This window comes from Neolamprologus brichardi, chromosome 10 (genome assembly GCF_056152115.1).
Source record: "Neolamprologus brichardi isolate AB-2024 chromosome 10, ASM5615211v1, whole genome shotgun sequence".
Taxonomy (NCBI): Eukaryota; Metazoa; Chordata; class Actinopteri; order Cichliformes; family Cichlidae; genus Neolamprologus; species Neolamprologus brichardi.
In genome coordinates, this window is record NC_142113.1 from 19,566,053 (window position 1) to 19,587,567 (window position 21,515).

General features: G+C 40.2%; 2 protein-coding genes across 2 annotated transcripts; one reads left to right on the forward strand and one right to left on the reverse strand.

The window, feature by feature from the left end:
* Window positions 1-3,199: 3,199 nt before the first annotated feature.
* On the reverse strand, window positions 3,200-7,892 carry LOC102782513 (protein ABHD15). The gene is made up of 3 exons (XM_006808664.3): window positions 6,951-7,892; window positions 4,132-4,361; window positions 3,200-4,049 (listed from the first exon to the last, which is right to left on the reverse strand). Exons 1-3 carry the CDS (start codon window positions 7,698-7,700, stop codon window positions 3,374-3,376), a joined length of 1,656 nt encoding a protein of 551 aa, XP_006808727.2. The 5' UTR covers window positions 7,701-7,892; the 3' UTR covers window positions 3,200-3,373.
* Window positions 7,893-12,793: 4,901 nt separating this feature from the next.
* On the forward strand, window positions 12,794-21,488 carry LOC102782218 (von Willebrand factor A domain-containing protein 7-like). The gene is made up of 15 exons (XM_006808663.3): window positions 12,794-12,976; window positions 13,060-13,332; window positions 13,428-13,521; window positions 13,652-13,786; window positions 15,420-15,606; window positions 15,693-15,868; window positions 15,997-16,109; window positions 16,202-16,318; window positions 16,544-16,738; window positions 16,826-16,958; window positions 17,241-17,390; window positions 19,434-19,526; window positions 19,602-19,873; window positions 19,986-20,279; window positions 20,581-21,488. The coding sequence occupies exons 1-15, from the start codon at window positions 12,794-12,796 to the stop codon at window positions 20,986-20,988; spliced, it is 2,823 nt and encodes a 940-aa protein (XP_006808726.2). The 3' UTR covers window positions 20,989-21,488.
* Window positions 21,489-21,515: the final 27 nt, after the last annotated feature.

Genomic DNA, 21,515 nt, shown 5'->3' on the forward strand with positions numbered 1-21,515 from the left:
ATGTCACATTCTGACCACCGATCTTGTCCCCCAGCATCCCTCCGCCTACGTTTCCTCCCCTCTGGATCCTCCTTTTTGTTTTGGTTTTTTTGGTCTTCGCTCCTTCGCTCCCCTCCTTGATCTTTGTGGAAAGAGCTGTCTCAAGTCAAACAAAAGAAGAAAGAAATATATATAAATGTTATAAATCTATAAAGAAGGATTATAGAGATGTAAAGGTGGAAAGTGTTATTGTGAAACAGAGTTTATGCATTATGTTGCTGCAGAGGTGGAATGTACAGGAAAAGCGTGTTAATATTGTATATTTTGAATCTGAACATGTGGAGATCGAATCGACAAATCAAAGACGAGTTAACTTGAGATGCAGGCACAGCGGTGCGTGGCTTTAGAGCGGCGGCAGTTGAACGATGGATCGATTCGCGGCTGCTGAGTTTTTCACTGTCTTATTTGCAGCTGCGAGTTCTCGAACTTGTTACAGATATGCTGTTGTGAATGATAACAACACAACTGTAGGTCAGATTGCCTCGAGTAAACGGCAACACTTTGTTTTGTAGTGTATGAGGATGATTTTGCACATAATTTGAAAACTAGTTAGGTGGAGCCTTTGCTCGAGCACTGGCTATGTGTTACTGACGTTGTACCCCATAGTGAAGACTCAGCCTCTCTGCTTCATATCTTGGTGGCTTTTAAAAGACTTAGAGCTAAAGTAAAGGTTATAACATGAGGGGGGAAAGTCTTTTTAAAGATTTATTTAAGGAAAAAAAGAAGAAGTGTTAAAATCTGAAATGGCTAAAATAGTTTCCAGATTCTTGCTGTAGACAGTAAACATTTTTGTCTTGTAGGGTCCACTGACCTTACATTTTCTGATCTGTGCACCAAGAGCCCTGTTTGTTTATGGTTCGACACAAACCATTTTCACACTGCACTTAATGAGTTGCCTTTGGTGTGTGGGGGGGGAAAAGTACCAACCTGTACTCAATAGTTTGAATCTCTTTTTTGGCTCAGAAACAAAGCGCCAGTATGCCATTGTACCAACTTTCCCCCAGGTCTTTTTAGTGTTTTTATGCCAGAAGGGGTGTTTTTAATTTCCAGATGATGTCTGCAGAGGGCCAAACGAGTGGTGGACTTTTAGACCTTCTCTTGTGTTTACTAGAACTCCCAGGTGTTTTGCGAGGCAGTCTACCTTTAGACCTCGGTCACTCTGAACTGGATCAGTTGCACTGATTGCACAAGTGACTGACCAGATTAAAGAGTCTACTGTGATCCACCCCCCTAACTCTCAGTGTTGGGGTTGGGGGAGGAGGTGACTGCCATTGCTGAAAGTAGGTGGGAGGCAGGCTTATGTCTCTGTACAGTCTGTTTTATCAGTATTCCTTTTATCTCCTGTCATTTGGTGGATCTTGCTGTTTTATTCTCCCTGGTCCAGAGATCTGTATTAAACTGTATTAAATGTATAGATTGTGCAGAAAGCTGAATGTTGCATAGCAGAAGAGAAAAGATATTCCTTACAGATGACAAAGTAAAATGTATAAATAAAACTCAAAGGCAAAGTTTAGGGGATAAATGTAATATTTTGTTTGTAATTACTATTTTTTGTTGGAAGAGGGCTACTGGATAAAGAATCATCTGTAATAAAATAATTTTAATATTTCTTTGTCCTGTGGTGTCTTGTATGAAATGGGAAATACAGTCATGTATGGGTATGAAATGGAAAAAGTGTAACTGTTTCATTTTAAGATCTACGGAGACCCCGGTAGAGAATTTTATTCCGCTTAACGTTTCTTCCTGTTAAAAGGGAGTTTTTCCTTCCCACTCGTGTTTGCTCATAGTGGGTGGTCTGATTGTGGGGTTCTCTCTGTAGTACTGTAGGGTCTTTACCTTACAATATAAAACACATTAAGGTGACTGTTGTTGTGATTTGGCACCATATAAACGAAATGGGATTGTTTATAATTTGGATGTTTTTGTGGGATTATTGCAAAATAGACATTTGTACTATTGTACCAAAGAAAGTTCAGGGAGTTTTGCACCAACAACCACCTCCATTGTGCAGCACAAGCTTTTGATATCATTTAACAATTTGTTGCCACAAATAAATAGAAGTCATTTCAGTGGGCAGACTGTGAGAAAAGCAGAAAAACTGATTAATAATTCCCTTTTAACATGTTCGGAAGCCTGTGGTTTCACTATCCAGTCATCATTTTACCAACAAATCGTAGGAAAAGTTGACGTTTTGCAAAAAGTCATCTTACAAAAAGCCAGGAGCAGTATGGTTTTGATACTTTAGAGTAGTGCCACCGACCTGTAGCACAGAAAATCATCAGGGTTTGGAGAAGAGCAGAAACATTTCTAGCACTAGGAGCACAAACGCACACTTCTGTAAAGCAGCTGATATTCCTCAGTGTTCTCAAAGTAAGTGGATGAGAATTACAGTTCAGATTTATAAGCCAGAGGAATACGGAGCCTCTTTCGAGAGAATTTTGTTACTTGGTCACAGTAACTGCAATCACTGTGGTGATTTTCACTACTGCTGAAGTTAAACAGGTGGAAGAAATTGATGACCAATAACTCACCTGAAAATGATCACTGATTGGTTGATTAACCCCCACCACCCAACTGATGGATACTAAAGATGTTTGTGTCTTTCAGACAAATGGTGCAAAATAATAATAAGATCCTACATGTACTTTAAGCCCATCTACACCAGTCTTCATGGAAGTAAAGCACAGGAGACACAAACATATATTTTGAGGCAGTTATGTGTTTGCAGCTTACTTGCCCCCTTAAGGTCAGAGTTAATGGGTCAATAGTAAGAAAGGGACTGGGTGAAAGACTCATCTCCCATTCTCCAAAAACATGTCAGTAATCCCCCAAGACTGAGTTAAACCTTTAGACTTTTTGGAAGGTTTGTGACCAGTTAGATCTGGTGAAAACACCTGTGACAGCATTTCATAAAAAGAACATACCAGCAGTCAAACAGGGCCGAATAGGTTTAGACAATTTGTTTTCTCCCTTTAATATATGAAATCATGATTTAAAAACTGCATTTTGAATGTTTTCAGGTTATCACTGACACATATATGTCTCATGTTCTCAAGTCTTTTGATAACGAGAAATGCTTAAGTCTGACAAATATACAAAAAAATAGTCAGAAAGCGGACAAATACTTTTTCACATGATGTGACAGGAAACATGTCTTTTATTTGAAGACCAGTGTGTTTTGAAAAAATGTCAATAGGCATTAGTCAGCTAATGTCGTTAGTTCTACATTTTTTTCTTGGTTAAAAAAAAGAGTTTTCTTTTGTCTGCTTGTATTTGAAAGACTTATCTTTTATCTTCTCAATACCACAATTGGGAATAATCCATCCTCTCCCCTTCAGCGTGTGTAGGACCTCTTCCAGGTGAAATTCCCTTCTTGTGCATCCATGGCGCATTGATCAGCAGCCTGTGGTCTTGGTCTTCTCATCTCTGTGGCTTTTCTCCTACGAGCAGGAGCCATGCTCCAGCCCCTCAGCCTAGCCTGACTATTTTCTTCCATTAGACCACTCCAACTCACCCTGTTTCTGTCATCCCCACGCAGGAATTCAGCTACGACCCTAAAGTACTCCAGAACTGAGATATGACTCCAGATTTCTCCCCCCTGCTCCTCCAGAGCAAATCCACAATGCCCTCCCCTGTCTGTCAACATCAGAAAGAAATACGGATTGCTCATAAAAAGGGGAAGGGGCAAAGTGGAGGCAGGCGGGAGGAGAGGGTCATCACTGCTGCGTACACAGAGCACAGGGACCGCCACCTCATCTGCATCTCTCAGTGGCTCGTTTCTCTCCCAGTAGCTTTCCCAGTCCTTGGCTGGGTAAGCCCTCTCACCCAGCGCCCAGGCTGCTGAAGATGCCAGGCCCCACTGGGAGTGAGATCTTGAGCTCAGTCCAGAATTTAAAGGGCTTAATTGGGGCTGAGCTGGGGAGCAGAAAAGTGCTTCCTCAAAGTCCCTGAGGGATGAAGAGCTGAGGACCCGATCCACATCCCGGACGCCTCTGAAGGAACTCGCATATCTTATAAAGAAAACCAACAAAAGAAAGATATCATATCCGTGCTTCATTTATGTCTGTGCTATAACACTTTTAATGTTCTCACCTTCTGAGCTGCTGTTTTCGGTGAAACAGTGCCCCCCAGCGGTAAATAGGAGGCATAGGCGTTTCAAACCACAGCTGGCCGAGAAGCACAGGTGAGATTGCTGCTGCTGCTGTCAGGTACGTGCTCGATCCACACTCCCCCAAATATGAAAGAAGAACCCCTGAGCCTGACCCCTCACTCACTGCAAAAAGCAAAGAGGACGGGTGGCGGCTGTGGACATAAGCCACCGCCTGATCACGAAGACATGAAAGATAGTGACACTGTGAGATCATGGTCAAAACAAAAATAAGTGACCGGTATCGATTTTACAACAACATGTCTAACTCTATGTTCGAATTAGTTTCTTGAGGGATTTGATGCAGACGTGAATATTATCCTGGGAATAAATCCTTTTTTTTTTTTTTTTTTTTTTTTTTTTTTACAGTTTTTAAACCCAATTTTTCTATTTTGTTTTTAGTTCTTCCTCTTTATTATTTTTATTTATATCTTTTGAAACCCACAGACCTTGGACCTTGGACACTGCAGTGACACCAGAGGGACAGAGCTGCAGATGCACCTGACGTGCATAACTTTTGAACCATATGGCCACTGGCTAAAAATGAGCTACTGTTGGAATTTTTGATTTAAAAAAAAAAAAAAACTAAATATTTGCACACCTACACCAAAAAATAGGGCAGGTGCTGGGCCATAAAAGAGTCAGAGCAATAAATATGCTAATTTAGTAGCAGTGTGCCAGCTGTTGGTATTTTTCACACACACAGTTGAATTTTTTTTTGCTCACATTTCTTAAATGTTCACCATATTGCATTTTCTAAAAAGTTTTTTAGACCATTTTTTCAATCTGCATCAGGCAGATGATCTTCAGAGAAAATATTGCAAAAAACCAACAAAAAAAAACCAAAAAAAAATTTTTCAACTGTAACTAGAAAAAAGTTGAGATGCTTTGTAAAATTCACAAAAGCAAAAAAGGTTTGCAAATCTCATGAATGCATGTTTTCTCAGAAGGTCATACAAAAACACATGAAATGTTTAAACTGAGAAAATGTGGCTGAAGCAAAAACGTGTGTGGGAGACTTTCATTTGGCCTTGAAATGACTCTGGCCAATTGTCAAGTGACTCAGCTGACTTGTTAATCACTGAGGGTGAGGCCACTCAGGTAGTTTAACTCTTATGTGGCCTTGCCTCTGGGGTGGACAAGGTTCAGCCTGTGTTCCTAAAAGCTACAGGGCTGAGCCCTCCTGAGGCCTACACCAGGGTACCAGTGAGCAGAGTACATCCAGTAGTTGAACCTGTGATTCAGAAGGAACAATCCATCCCTCACCTCTCGATTCTACTTTTTGCACATTATGTGGTTCTGTTTCAGCAGGTGGTGACCTCCAGCTTGCACCAGAGTGGAACTAAAAGAATGAGATTGTGGATAGAAACAGCAGAAATGGGCTTTCTCTGACAGATGGCTGGGCGCAGCCTTAGCGATAGGGTCAGAAGTTCAGTCATTTGGGAAGGGCTCAGAGTGGAGATGCTACTCCTCCACATCAAAAGGTGCCAGCTGAGTTTGTTTGGGCATCTAGGATACTTCTTGGATGAGGCTTTCTGGGCCTATCCTACCTGGAGATAGCCCTGGGGTAGATACACTACATGCAGAAGAGTTTATGTCTCTCGGCTTGCCTGGGAATGCCTCAGTGTTCCCAGGTGTTGAAAATGACCTAAGTTTTAAATTGATGCATTTTCTCAGTTTAAACATTTGATGTGTTCAATTGTCTATTGTGAGTAAAATATGGGTTTATGAGATTGGCAAATTGTCACACTCAGATTTTACTTACATATTACACACTTATTCGAATTAGGGTTTTAGATTTGAAATTTTCAAATGGATTCATACCTCAAACACAAACAAGCAAAACCAAAAGCAAGCACAAATGTCCTCACAACCAACACAACTGATGTTTTTTTCGTTCTTCTTTTGCTTTCTTTTCTTTCCTTTCGTTTTTATAAATGGCACAAAAATGATGTCAGACAACCAAGCCGTGCAAAACAAACCAGTTGAACAACCGAATGCATTGTTCTGAGGCATATGTCAAACAAGTGAAAGCATATCTCAGCCAGACTGCTTCACGTATTAAAACATGTATTCTTACTGGTCCTGGCTGTCATGCCTTTAACACGATCAGATCAAGTAAACCGTGCCGTAGCCCCTCAAAGGTATTTAGACCTACAGTTTTGTTTTTTGCTGTTTCCTATCCTGTCTGGCAGCTTTTGCAATCTCAGTTATGATCTGAATGCACTGCTGTGCCAAACCCATTTTGCTTTTTATAAATTCTCTATACGGTCCCCTTGTTTAGGAGAAAATATGGAAAGATGTAATAAAAAAGTACAAATAGTAATGCACAATATATGTCCAAGTGCCACAGCTGTAAGAAAAATAAACATACAGCACTTGGACCACAAAAAGTAGAAACAATCCACATGTACATAAATCAACGAGCTTCTTGTGGTGTGTGTGTTTGTGTGTGTGTGTCACGAAATGTTCTTGAAAATGACCTACATTTTTAACTCAGTGTCACTTTCAGATCAGCATAACTTTATTTGTGATACCTAATAATTAAAAAAACTAATCCGAAACAAGGAAATCTTTCCTGGAAACTAACGGAAAGTAAACTGAATTAACAGACAGACAAAAAGCTAAAATACCTTATCAACACTGATCTGAATGAAACAAACAATCAGTTCCATTAAAAGAGTTAACATTTTAATCATGAGAGAAGGTGTGAATTTTCTTTGTCCAACAGTTTCTGTTTGATGAGGAAATTGTCTTTCTTTACCTGCTCGAGATCAGCTGGGTCTCCAAACTCGGTTACTCGTGCTGTGGTCAGCGGGCACCCCTCTGTGCCCCGAGGGTGAAAGACCACCACATAAAAGCCCTGACACACAGCCTGTTGGCACAGCATCTTTAAGTGGGGGGTCATCCCTCCCCAGTATTGAGGGATGAGGAGGAGGACAGGGGGTGCTGAGGTAAAGCAGCCCGGTGCCCTCACCCCTGACTGGTGCTCCTTCCTCACATCCCACTTCTTTCTTGTGGCAGCCTCACCCATCTTTGTTCCTACAGCCCAGTCCACAGCTATGATTCCCCCATCTTTCAGTAGCAGGTTGTCTCTAGTGAACTGCAACGCCTCTCCATGATGGCCCCACAGCAGGCTGGACAGTGTCTGGAGTTGGGGGTCTCCCCTCGGCCAGGTGGCCAGTCTCGGCTTGGCCAGAGAGCCACAGTGCCGGAGCAGATATTTAGCCAGCGCGGTGGGTTTGCATATGAGTCTGGATTCATCTGAGATCTGACCTGACCCTGACAAAATATCAGTCCCTGCTGATTTGACCTCTTCAGCCCTTGGACTGGTGTTCTTGTGAAGTGGCAGCCCCAGGATCAGGCAAATAATAACCCAGAGTCTCCAGCTTAAAGCCCTGACTGCCAGCCCTGTCCAACAATGCACTCTGGGCAAGCGGAGAGTTAGAGACAGCAGCAAAAGTAGCACGAATGGGAACAAAAAGAGGAAATAATCCCCTACAAATGATTCCATTTGTAAATGCAAAACAATGTATTTTAATCCAGTGTTTTCTTTAAATATCTTGACTTTTATTTCTTCAAAAACAGTTAACGGCCATCTTTCTTGTTGCTTCAGGAACCTGAAAATCCAGCCTGACACGCAATCTGTTGCTCTGTATCGTCGTCTCCTTTTTCCAATTCAGAGAGATTCAAGAGAAGTTTTCAAAGATTGCCAAAGAGAGAGAAAAAACAGGGCCGGGGCAAATATTAGTTGTTCTGCACTTGCTTCCCCTGCTTTCTCCTCCCTCCATAAATCATTTACTACCAGCTCACATAAAAATCAAGCAGACAGAAGCCACATAAATCTGACCCATTAAATCTTAAATGATCATAGTCTTGGACCTTATTCTGTTCCTGGAATCATTTCGACTCTATTTTTAACAACGGCTTAAATGCAAATATCAGTATATTTTTGCACTGAAGAACAGTCACTGTAAAATTTCATTCAACAGTTTTATTCTTATTAAAAATCTGTAAAGAAGTTTTAAAGTAATGTTTTATTTTCTCTCACAGTTTGAGTTTGGAGGAAGATCTATATTCTTTATTCAAAGATGAATATTGAAAGTGTTGGTTTATAATCACAGAAGATGAAATATAACTATTTTTAATTACCTGCAAAAATTGTATTTTCAGTGACTCTTGTGGTTCAAAGTGTGTAATAATTACCATTAGTATGCAGTACATTACTAGTAATTTGACTGTGACATTTTTAAAAAAAGTATACACAACTGTTTGGGGTAGTGTACTCCTCCCGTCTAGGAAAGATAACCAGTAGTAATAAGGGGGCATTAGTCCAAGATGGCGGCCAACCGTACAAGCATTTTATTTATTTAAAAACGGATCAAACGGGCATTTCTTCTGTAAGGGGTTTCATGGTTTCAGAGTAGTTTTTAACACAACAGATGGTCGCAAATAACATTCAACTCTTTAGAAAATAAACGCTGCAGTGATACTTCTAAAACCAGTCGCCCAGACCCTCTCCGTCTTTTCAACAGCTGGCTAATTGTTTGAATTTGTTCAGGATTGCAAAAGCACACCGCGGGTATCATTTAATTGTTGGGATTCCTTAGGAAAAGGTAAAAGCCGGCAGGTGTACCAGTTGAGCCGGGACCCAACCTATTGTTTAAAGTGGTCGGTATTTGGCTCTTTTTGTAATTCCTCGACAAGGTAAAAGCCCCGCAAATGTACCAGTCGAGCAAGGTCTCGCCTATTTTCTGAAGTAGCCAGCAACAGGGGTCCCTTAGGCCTATCTCGGCCAGTTACACCGGATCTCAGCAACTGCGTGCCCCACCCTCATTGTTTTAAACTGGCACAGCAAGGTGATGCCCTGCAGGTGTATGATAGACTCTTGAGTATATTTATATAGCAAAATTCACAGTGGTATAACCATGTTAAATAAAAGATGCACCAATGCACTCTAATGCAAGCCTTTGAAATGTATGTTGATAAGTACATGAAGCATACATCTACCTCTAGAGTTGGAAAGAGGCTGTATCCATACTTTGTGGATCCCCATGGGGCATCAGAATCACAAATGAGTGTGATTAAAACACAATTAGTTTGAAAGAGCGATACTGCCTGCTTATAGCATGTATTTTCTAAAGGACTGAATGTTATTTGTGACCATTTACTGTGTTAAAAACTAGCTGGCTCTGTCTCCCTCTTAGTTCAACATTCCGAAATCCAGATTTTTAAATAAAATGATTGCATCAACCCTGGAAAGAAACCCCAGTAGATGTGTAAAAACTAGTTAAATTAAAACTAGTGGTTTGATTAAATGAAACGCTTGTGAACATGCTGACATTACCCATTCAGAAGAAATTCCCATTTGTGCCGTTTTTAAAATAAAAGCTGAGATATTGTCAGAATCACAAAATTAGTGTGACTAAAACACTATTACCAACACTTTTGACTAGATGTAAATAAAAAGCATCCCCTCTTTGTTAAGGTGCACTGTGAACCAAAACAGCTTCCACTCCACTCAGCTTCAAAACAAAGAATTGCTTTTAAGAACACATATGTCTGCATAACTAAATGTTGAGATACACCTAAGTGATAAAAATAGTTTAATTAAAAAACCCTATGGTTTGATTAAATTAAAACCCAGTTAAAAACATATAAACTCATATAACCCCTCTGACGCCCTGTGTGTTTCCACACATGAACTAGCATGCCCCCCCCCCCCCCCCCCCCCCCCACCCAGCATTTTTTATTATAATATACACAAATTAAATAAATGTATGTGCCACAAATAAGGTTACAGAATTATGAAGACAGGAATCTTTTCAGCATGGGAATTATCCCCAACACACTGCCTATTTTTATTTATTTCTTTATTTTTAGAAAAACACACGGTGGAATCAGTCATGGATTGGCCTCCCTGGAGCCTGGGCCTGAACATTTGTGGGATCATCTTGACGGAGAACAAAACAGTAGGCAAGCAAACATCCAAAGATGAGCTCTGAATGTCCTTCAAGAAGCCTGGAGAACAATTCCTGAAGACTACCTACTACTATTTCCAATTTTCCTGACAAAATATGAAGAAATGAGGGGTGTCTCAAGTGTTCTGTCTCCACATGGTGTACTTTTGTGTGTGAATGCCAGTCTACTTACATAACAAAAGTAAATAATAATACAGTAGCTGCTGATAAAAATCATAGATTAAAGTTCATGCCTGCAGAACTAAAATGTACTGTCTTCACTAAAAGTCTCACCCTCCACTTCATGTGTTAATGTAAGCTTGACCGCATTTTCATGATGTTCAGCTTCTCGCTCGGTGCAGTGCTAAAATGAAAGTATGCACGTTGGTATTTCTACAAATAATAACGCGCCCCTGCAATGAACCTCCTAAGGGCACGGTGGCAGTGGAGCGAGTCAGGGCAGATGTAAATGTATCCAAACTAAGACAAATACACTCCATGCATTTGAATATATTTTACTCTATTATATTTTTACCTTTCAGTCTGTTCAAGCCAGTTAAAGTGTAAAAGGGTAAATTTAAGACTCCATATTTCTCATTTTTTTCAAAATGAATGGAAACAGAAATTTCTTAGAGTTAATATACTATATTAAAATAACAGTTTAACAGTAATAAACTTGAAGTCTTAAGTTTAAAGCGCACGTATTTCTGATTCAATTGTATATTAAAGCTAAACGCACAATAATCTTACAGACTGATCATGACAAAGGTTAGACAGGTAGAGCGAGTCCTTCTAACCCCGCCCTGGCAATTAGGAAACATAAAAGCAGGTGCTGACAACATAACTTTCCAGTTCACAGGACAGCAACAAGGTCAGTAATCCTTTAACTCATTGTTGGCGAAACATCTGAAAGATAGAGGCTTGATTTTAGTAGATGTTGTAGCAGCATAAAAATGTGGTAGAAGTGTTTCTGAGATTGTTTATAAAATTTTAGAATAATTTGATTCCTTCTTTTTTGAGTGTTTGAGTCAGAGTTTAACTATTTGAATTACTGCTTTAATTTCAAAATTTATATAGAATTGAATTTAAGGAGAATTCAATAAAAATAGTTTATTGCCAGAATAGTATATTGAGAGCTTAACGCTTTAACTGAAATAATTGCCAGAAAGTTCTCATTTGTGTTTAGACAACCTCTGACAATTAAAAAAAAAATTCTTCCATCTTCCGAGGAGGAAGCAGAGTCTGGGGATGAGGGGAATGACCCGTCAATTTCCGGAGGCGCGGTCACTGAGGCAGTTAAACAACTCCTTGGTGGCAGAGCCCCTGGTGTTGATGAGGTCCGCCCCGAGTTCCTGAAGGCTGGAGGGGGCTAGGCTGGGGCTGTCCTGGTTGACACGCCTCTACAATGTTGCGTGGAAATCAGGGGCAGTACCCCTGGACTGGCAGACGGGGTGGTGGTCCTTATCTTTAAGAAGGGGAACCGGAGGGTGTGTTCCAACTACAGGGGAATCACACTCCTCAGCCTCGCTGGGAAAGTCTATGCCAGGGTGCTGGAAAGGAGAGTTTGTCCGCTAGTCGAACCTTGGATACAGGAGGAACAATGCGGTTTTCGTCCTTTTTCAAGGATACTTAAGGGTGCTTGGGAGTTTGCCCAACCAGTCTACATGTGTTTTGTGTGTTTTTTTGGAGAAGGCATTCGACCGTGGCCCTCAGGGTGTCCTGTGGGAGGTGCTGCGGGAGTATGGGGTGTCTGGCCCATTGCTATGGGCCATTTGATCCCTGTACAACCGTTGCAAGAGCTTGGTTCGCATTGCCGGCAAAAAGTCGGACTTGTTCCCGGTGGGTGATGGGCTCCGCCAGGGCCGGCTGCTTTGTCACCGGTTCTATTCATAATTTTTATGGACAGGATTTTTAGGCGCAGCCAAGTGGCGGAGGGCTTTCACTTCGGTGGCCTCAGAATCTCATCTCTGCTTTTCGCAGATGATGTGGTTCTGTTGGCTTCATTGGGTGAAGGCCTCCAGCTCCCACTGGAACGGTTCACATGTTCCACCGGGAGGAGGCCCCGGGGCAGACCCAGGACACGCTGGAGAGATTATATCTCTCGGCTGGCCTGGGAACGCCTTGGTGTTTCCCCGGATAAGCTGGAGGAGGTGGCTGGGGAGAGGGAGGTCTGGGCTTCTCTGCTTAGGCTGCTGCCCCCGCGACCCGGCCCCGGATAAAGCGGATGAAGATGGATGGATGGATGGATTCTTATCATATTTGTGAAAAATATGATAAAAACGAACAAAAAACCCCACACTGACGATGTAGAAGTCTCAAAAACTCATGTTTTAAATATGATACACTGGGCATTAAAGGATTAAAGGATTCCTTCTTTTCTTCTTATTAAAATAGACAAGTGCTTCAGAGGATCGCTGAGACTTTGTTCTCGTTGTTGTTTAATCCTACTGTACAGTTTGAGATGTACAATTCAGCATTTATTCCAATAGATGCTCAGGTTGATGAGATTGATGGTAACAGTTGTGATTCCTAAAAATCAGCATATCTCAGAGCAGTGCCAAAAAATATTTACTTTTAACCTGTATGCATCATACGCCTGTAATTACATGTTTATGTTGCCACTTCATGTTGTGTGACAGGTGGAGCAATGAAGTCCGTGTGGCCGTCTGCGTTGTTGCTCTCGCTTCTTTGTACTGGAGCTCTGGGTTTTGACATTCTGCCAGGCAGTTCTCTGACTCACCTGGACATCACTCTGCAGGCCCTGTTTAATGTGACTGTGCAGGTGTGCCGTACCCTGGCTAAGGCTGAAGGGACAGACTTCACTTTCCCTGTAAGAACTCAAATCAAGTTAAATGAACAGAAACAAGTATTTTTAAAACAGTAATGTCAATATGATTTCCTTTGTGTGTTTAGGCACAGCCTTTCACCATACAGGGTGTTGCTACGGCCTGTGGTGCACCTCAGTCATCTAAAACTTTCGGTCAGTCCATTCTGCACATCATATACAGGAATGTGCGTGTGGACATCCGCTATGCCTTGAATGCCAGCTTCCACTTTGATGATGAGATGTTTGTTCAAGGAAAGAAAATCATCACTGAGGGAATACAGGCGGTCAAAGCAAGCAACAAGCTGGAGAATTATGAGGCAGCGAGGCAGAACCTGGGAGAAATTCTGCATCCTTTGCAGGTATTTATCATTACTTACTGCTGTTTAAAAACAACAACAAAAAACCAAACAAAAATGGAGTAAAATAATAACCCTATTTTTTTCATCGCTTGGAGGATTTCTACAGTCACAGCAACTGGGTAGAACTGGGAGAAAAAAGCCCCAACTCCAATCTAATCAAATCTGGCGCCAGCATTGGGAACATAGCAGGTAAAGAGATAGTATGATGAGATGCCCATACTGATATACAGATTATACAGATAAAACTCTCATTCAATCTCAGAGTAGAAAGATTTAAAAAACAAGGCCATAATTTAAATGCTGATTTACATGTTCCCAGCTAGGAGCAGGGCGACCTGCCGCAGCTGTGACGGCAACAACTGCAACAACAACATTTTGGAGGATATCATAGCGGAGAAGATCCTGACGTCTGGATACTTTAGTCTCACGCCTGTATTTGCATTGAAACCAAAGGGTAAGGGCTTCCCTCTTCTACAAAACCATCATTGTTTTCCCACACTCAGAAGAGGCTTCACATGTCACTGATTTTCCTGAGATTTACCTAAAACCTACATACTAAAATCTATTTTAACTCTACTATTACTTATTCTTCTAATCCCACTTCACTGCATTTGAAATTGCAGTTACAGCACTTTTTAATGGCTTTTTAACCCACATTTGTCTTGACAGTTACAATTACTTTGAAGTTTTATCAGCTCATCTGGCTAAACGATCAGTGAGCTCATGCTGTGGCGATGCATGTCTCATCATTCGTCCACAATTCACAAAAATTGCTCCACCTCCTCCAGTATTGGTCATTAATTGCATGCACAATGTCCTCAAGGTCAAAGTCACATTTGTCCTTTCACTGGCACTTTGAAAAGACAAATGTGACACTTCTTGCAGTTTCGCTAAATTCTCGTCCACCTGACGTACTGACCAGTTCAAATTATTCATACTTACAGGACAGGACGGTTTATCATGAGTGAACGAAAAAACTAATTTAAATGATATCAGCATACTGTAAACTATACTCAGTTTATAAAGAGTCAAAGCAGTATTTAAAAATAGCTGTATTTAAATGGGCAAATATGATTGCACCATTATGATCCAATAAAATATCACTGACAGCAGCCATCACTCTGCTCTTCAGATTGTGCCAGGTTTTGAATGGAGTAAAAACAGACTTTAGTTATTGGTTCTTGCACATGAGAGATAAACCAACATCCTTGTGAAATAACATAAAACAGAATCCTTTAAATAGTATTTCATTAGTACACGTTACTTAAGTTAAAATATGAAACAAAAAAAATGCCTTTAAAATCTGTCTCATCCAAAATCACAGTGTCAGTAAAACACAATCACAGTTTCTTGAGGATGATTTGAAATAAACAGCAGCCGTTCACTCTGAGATTTTCCACCCCCTCCTCTTATGGACAAAAGGAATATTATTCATCCTGGCCTTCAGTTGTTGCTTTAGAGTTTATCACACTGAGTCAGCGTACTGCACATCCAACTGACACACAGATTACTGTATGTCCTCAAAGGATCCATGAGATAAATCAACCTAAAAACTTTTTCTAACTGCTGCAGAGACACCAAAGCAATGGTATAAAAGTAATTCCAGTTCATGAACCAAGTCGCACATTGCATAATAACCCATTTTTTTTGTATCATGTGTTAAATGTGAGGATCCAAAAGCAGATTCACAGGGAGGAGGAGTTACAGAGAAAAACACCATTTTATTGAGACCAGAATACAAACAAAAAACAGAAAATAAAATTAAGAACTCCAACTTACAGAACCTAAACTGGGTAATTAACACTGGTGGTGGTAGCCACAAGGGATAGGTGGACAGACACTCTGGCAAAGAAGAAGGTGAGACAGCAATAATAAATTTGGGTGTTCAGTGTGATAGAAACAGCTGAGACTTATTAAAGAAATGAGACTGGGGAAGAACAAAAAACGTATACTAAGCAGACAGGCCAAAAGCTTACCAAGACAAAAGAGGAAGTCAGCTTCAGTGAAACAAGCCCTTAAATACACAAGTTAAAAGGAAAAAGTGTTTAAGTATTCATCATTCCTCTCTCACAATATTTGCTGAACAGGAAAATGCAGTCATGGAGGGGCAGTTGATCAGACAAGTAAGATCGAGCCTAAAGGTGGGATCAACAAAGACAAGGAGAGTTCCAGCCATGGGTATCTCCACACTCAAGCTGCAAACATTGCAATAGCTGCAACAAGTGAGCTTCTAGAGGACATTCGGGGGGCTGCTGGTGACAGACCATTCTTGCGGTACGAAAGCTCTTCTGTGTGTTTCAGTTTACTGTGGTGCAGAAGTTCATTTTTATCATTTATCTCTCTCCATCTCCTTCCCCCAGGATGATGGGTCTCTTTAAAGGATCCAGTAAGGCTCTTTGTTTTGTCATCGACACCACAAGCAGCATGAAAGATGACATTGCAACAGTGAAAAATGTCACTTCCACTATAATCAACCGCGATGTGGGAACAGCCAATGAGCCCTCGCTGTACATTCTTGTACCATTTAATGATCCAGGTAGGATCTCTGGGATGCTACAAATTTCTTTTCTGAATATTCTGAAATGTTATTGTTCTGTCCGATTCATAAGGTGACAATGCACAATAGTAGTATATATAATGACTTTGACTCATGTCATCAAACAGGCTTCGGACCACTGACAAAGACAACAAACTCAGCAGTTTTCCAGAATGCGATTGATTCTCTTGTAGCCACTGGTGGAGGAGATCCACCGGAGATGAGTCTCTCAGGGCTTCAGGTGAAGTGATATGTGTTCTGTAATTTTAAAAGCTCAATGCTTGTTTTTTGTTTTACCTAAAACAATTATTCAAAGCGGTTTTCCTCACACAGCTGGCTTTAAGCGCTGCTCCATTGAATTCTGAGATCTTCCTCTTCACGGACGCAGCCGCTAAAGACAAAAACCTGAAGAGCACAGTGATCGCACTCATACAGAGGACCCAGTCGGTGGTACGTAGTAGTTTAAGAATATAACACACTTATCTTAATGATGATTACATGTTTAAACGTCATTGAAACAGGGATGGGCATGTTTTGCTACAAGCAGATGTATAAATAAAGTAGTGTAATGGTCGTATTTTACCTTCTTTTTTTTTTTTTTTACTCAGTCTAATTGTTTTTAAAGGCTTTAGGATTTGGTAAAGCTTGTTTTCATGCACCTTTTTTTCTTCTCAGGTCAATTTTATGATAACTGACACATCATCAGTCAACAGTCGGAAGCGGCGTGCTCCATCCAATAGGATAGCAGAAGCTGACGCTCAGCTGTACAGAGATCTGGCTCAGGCTTCAGGAGGCCAAGCTATCGAAATCACAAAGAGTGAACTTCCTCAGGCCACAGCCATCATAAAGGAGTCCTCCAACGCCTCTCTGGTAATTTCACAAACATCTCACTATGGCTGGATTTGTCATTTCAAAGATTTCCGCTCTTTAATGTAAGTGCCTACTGTAATGTTCCAGGTGACTCTTCTTCAAGCAGCCAGGAACCCAGGAAAGGCTGAAAACTTCACTTTTATGATTGATGACTCAGTAACAAATCCTACAGTTTACATTACTGGGAAATCCATCACTTTTACTCTCATTAGCCCCACAGGTATGCTATTCTGAAGGACTGTTTGTGGAAAAATAATACTCTTCATTATTTGCATGAGTTTTTACTATTCGTCGGTCATGACGTCATTTTTGAGCCTGCCCAACAAAGTAGTGGCAGTCTATACTGTCCCCTACATTCTGTTTACACAGTAGTCAAATTCAGAATTTGCCTGATTTTTGAACAAAACAGCATTTATCATGGTGATAAATGCTGTTTTGTTACAAATTATCATTTAATAATAAATTCCTAAAAATAGTCTGTTTTCTATCTGTGTTCTAACAGGTGAATCTCAGCATAGCAGTGACACAATGGGGTCACTGATCATTACATCCCAGTCTGTGGGAAACTTCCGGTCCCTGCAGCTAAAAAAACAAACTGGAAAATGGGAAATGAGAATGGTGTCAAGTAACCCCTACACTCTGAAGGTCATAGGTGAGACTGTCAGTCGATACTTTTGTTTCTTATCCCTGGGGCCTTGAGGTATAGGTTTGAATGAACTAATAAGGGTCAGAATGGGTGTACTAAATTACCATTACAACAAAGTTTTAATAAAAACGAATAGAGTTTGCATCTATTTGATGTCAGGTGTTGTAGATAGGAAAGCAGAAAGGTAGGGGGATAGCATGCAAGCAGTTTTAGATGGGCCTAAAACCAAACACTTGCATCATCTTCTGTATCATAAGTAACTGGCTCAACCGGGTGAGCTATGACAACACCTAAAAGGATCTCTTAAAATATGATTGGCATGTCCTGTCCTGTCTGAGCCGAGTTTGGTTCAGTTACCTCTCACCTGAGTGGAAACGTTGTTAAAAGTGAACATTCCTCCCTTTGTTTCCAAACTATAATTGCACTGTTATTAGTGTCCACATCCTGTAGCTGTGTTTTGTGTAAAAATATGAATTTAGTTTGTTATTTGACTAATAAATAGCAATATTTTTTATTTATTTATTTTAAAAAATGCTATATCCTAGGAGATGGTGAACATTTCTAGCACACTTGCTATGATGGTAGCACATGTGCAGGGAATGCTCGCAGTAACAATACAGGTTAGACATACCTGCATTATTACAGTTAGCATGTCAGTAACATGGCATCTTCATGTATCTCATATTTTGTTGATGAATGAAAGCAAAAAAATCTAAAATACTTAGATTTTATCAGCCAGAGTAGAGCAATGCAGAGAATCTATTGTATGTATATTTGAACAACAGAAAACCAGAAATGGTTTTGCTGTTGATTCACTAGAACTAAGCCAATTCTATTATTTAAAAACTTCTTTAAGGGCTTTTTGATTTCACATAAAACAAAGTACTGCCAATGACATTCGCCTGGTGCTAATTTCCATCCATGTATATGGATGAAGACTCCTTTACCAATGGTTCAAACCTAGAACCGTCTGCTATGAGGTGGCCACAGTACCATCGTGCTGCCCAGCTGTTATATAAGCTAACTTAAGATACTAATGTAACTACACTACCAAGCTTTAAATTTAGCATGTTAATGTTCTGCTGTAATTGGTTTATTCTATGCTAAATTAATAGTTTTACCAGTTGATGTATAAAAATAAGTATTTCAGAAAAAATATTAGATTATTTTACAAGCTAAACTTTAAGCTTACAAGCTTAAAAGTCTTTCCAAAACTAAAATAATCTCATGGCTTAGAGTCCAAATTTCTGTAAATTTTGTATGTTGCTACTAGATTAGTGGAGCATGAAGGGCTGCTAGCGTTAGCAATGTTAGCTTTAACACATTATCGGGCGAAGAGCAGAAGATGCATCTCTCCACCAGTGGATACCCTGTGAGGATCCATTTCACTGCTGTGTTCCTTAAAATTCTTTACCAGAGATGTTGAGAGAGTGAATATGAAGGCAAAATAGCCTCATGAAAGATCTCACACTTATTTAAAAAGTTTCCTTGGCAGCACAGGTCTTTGGGCAGCCTAGAAAAATGTAAGTAGTCTGTGAGGATTTATTTTCCTTGTCTTAAAGGCTAAATGGAAACGCTAATGACTCAACATATTCAAACACCAACAGGAAGTGGAAATAAAAAGAGGAAAAGGAACTATATTTTTAAATGTCTGAATAAAAACAAAATTCTGTATTCTTAATTCCTGGTTCTTGAATCTATTCAGTATGCTTTAGATTTCATTTTTAAATTATTAAAAAGGTTTTTTGAAGTTTTAATTCAAACTCTTTATTATTGTTAGTATTTAGTTTTTCCATAAACCCATCCTATTTGAACCTCTTTTTTATGGATTTATATATCATTTAGAATAAAAAAAGTCTTTAGTTTTATTTTAATCATATAATAGTTAGAATTTATTTAGATATTACGTTATTTGTAAGTATTTGTCATATTCAGAATTATCATTTCATGAAATGCATTATTTCCATTGCCATTAGTCTCCAGGCCCTCCATATATTTGACTTTTTTCTTTCTTTTTTTTTTTTTTTTTTACCCCCTCATCATTTTTAGGTCAGAGTCCTATCGACTTCTTCTTTGACTTAGTGGTGGTGTCACAGGGCCCTTTTGGAGGATTTGATGCCCTGGCAACACGTCCCAGTGCTGGTAAAGGCAACTGTTAAGACTTGGTGATCTGCAGATTAAAACATTAGACATAATGAATTGACTTTTTCTTGAAAGGTGGCAATGGTAGCCTGTTGATGTCTTTAACGGGGAGTGACACTGCCACGGTGACAGAAGTCACTCTGGTTGGATCATCTGGGTCAGAGGTGATTAAAGGAGTCTTGGTGCCGCAGAGCAATGCAAGCATCTTGGTTCTGGTTGACAAGTTTCCATCAGAGGACTTTGTGGTGCAGGTGAAGGGACAAGCTGATAGTTTCACCTCCAAGGCTTTAATACTCTTCCAGAGACAGTCACCAACCAACTTCAGATCATCAAATCTGACGATAAATGTGAGCTGCAATCCACGACTTGTTTTGTGACACAAAAGCATCAAATCAAACATGGAAAAACATGCAGCAGCTCAAATAAGTATCTCTATAAATGTACTCTCTCTTTTTGAAGGCTAATCCAGAGACCATCATAGTACCCGGAACGCTATTTTCTGTGCCCTTCACTCTGATGACGAGTGGAACAGGTGGAAACTTCACAGTTCGATCCACCAACAGCAGAGGGTTCGACTCTACATTTCCAACCAGTATGTTCCTGGAGCCTGGAATCACTGGTAATGGCACAGTGACCCTCTCAGCACCTCTGAATACCCCATCTGGAACTGATGTCACCCTGGCCATTGAGGCCGAGGCTCCTGGGGGCACAGACAGTAACTACATTGTGTTGCGCTTCTCCGTTCTTAACACGGTAATACTATAACTGAAAACTTTTTGTTTTAAGCTTTTTAGATATTTCATGAAAAATCATTAATAAAAAGAATTGTTGGGGAAAAAAAGTAAATTGTAATAAATTTTATCATCTCTGTTCGTTAAACTACAGGCCTGGAGTTTTTTTATGCTTAGCTAACCTGCTGTGCACCCACTAAAATCACTTTAAGCCAATCATAAGTAACAAAGAAACACATTTCTATTGAGCAAATATTGAGGAAGTTGCAGTTCCTTTAGATTCAGGCGTTTTGCTGACTTCATGCATTTCCTTCCCCTTATAGGTTACCGATTTCAAGGCACCAGTGTGTGAGCAGGTCAGCCTGCAGACCAACTGCTCTGTTAACTGCAGCTTATGGATGTGGGAGGTCTCTAGCCGGGTGACTGATGGAGCTGATGGGACGGGCGTTGATCTTGTCACCCTCAAGCAAGGAAACGGGACCATAAACACCACCCTGGATTCAAGCAATAAGAACATAACACTGGTGTACTACAGTGCATCCTGCTGTTCACCTGACATGGAGATAGAGGTTGTGGATCGCGTGGGTAATGTAGCCACCTGCTCCTACAGCGGAAGGCAAGGTTCAACATCTCCTGTCTCTGAAGCCACAAAGCTCACTTGGTCGCCCTTATTTTGTCTCAGCATTGTGATTGTGGGACTCCACATTCTGACAAAAATGGGCATCCAATGACTTCATGTCAGTGTGGTACAACTATAATTTATATATGTCAATATATATGTATAAGTTATATCAGTTCTATTTTGACATTTAACTACTAGTATATTGGCTACTGTGGTATGCAGGCACTTACAGAAACTGATGCCTTGTAATATATTACAGCACTATGCACAACCAATATGCCACCCCTAATTTCTTTAAAATTTGCTTACTTTCATCTATTTCACTTGTATCAAGTAGTCCTGATCAATAGTTCTCCAGATGTTCTGAATTTTTTCTTCGGACATTGGGTGCCTTTTCACTCTTTTTCAGTCCAGTCCATGTACCTGATCATTTTCAGAGTAATAGGAATTAGCAGAAAGCCTGCCTAAGAGAGTCCTTAGGGACTAGTAAAGTGCTATACAAATACATGCCATTTACCATTTTACCAGCTCAGGCTGTGTTATGTTGACACATAGTTCATTTTCATAGCAAAATATCATGAAATGAGGCAGTGGCTCAAGAAGTTTACAGTACTGTATATATTTCCATAATTACGC

What these genes read in the sequence shown, in the direction of transcription:
- LOC102782513 (XM_006808664.3), bottom strand. Translation starts at nt 7,700, where the DNA reads ATGGAATCATTTGTAGGGGATTATTTCCTCTTTTTGTTCCCATTCGTG. An exon ending in ACCCAGCTGATCTCGAGCAG is followed by an intron (nt 4,362 to 6,950) that starts GTAAAGAAAGAC and finishes CTTCGTGATCAG; the next exon opens with GCGGTGGCTTATGTCCACAG. An exon ending in CGAAAACAGCAGCTCAGAAG is followed by an intron (nt 4,050 to 4,131) that starts GTGAGAACATTA and finishes TTTCTTTATAAG; the next exon opens with ATATGCGAGTTCCTTCAGAG.
- LOC102782218 (XM_006808663.3), top strand. Translation starts at nt 12,794, where the DNA reads ATGAAGTCCGTGTGGCCGTCTGCGTTGTTGCTCTCGCTTCTTTGTACT. An exon ending in GGTGACAGACCATTCTTGCG is followed by an intron (nt 15,607 to 15,692) that starts GTACGAAAGCTC and finishes TCCTTCCCCCAG; the next exon opens with GATGATGGGTCTCTTTAAAG. An exon ending in TGAGTCTCTCAGGGCTTCAG is followed by an intron (nt 16,110 to 16,201) that starts GTGAAGTGATAT and finishes TTCCTCACACAG; the next exon opens with CTGGCTTTAAGCGCTGCTCC.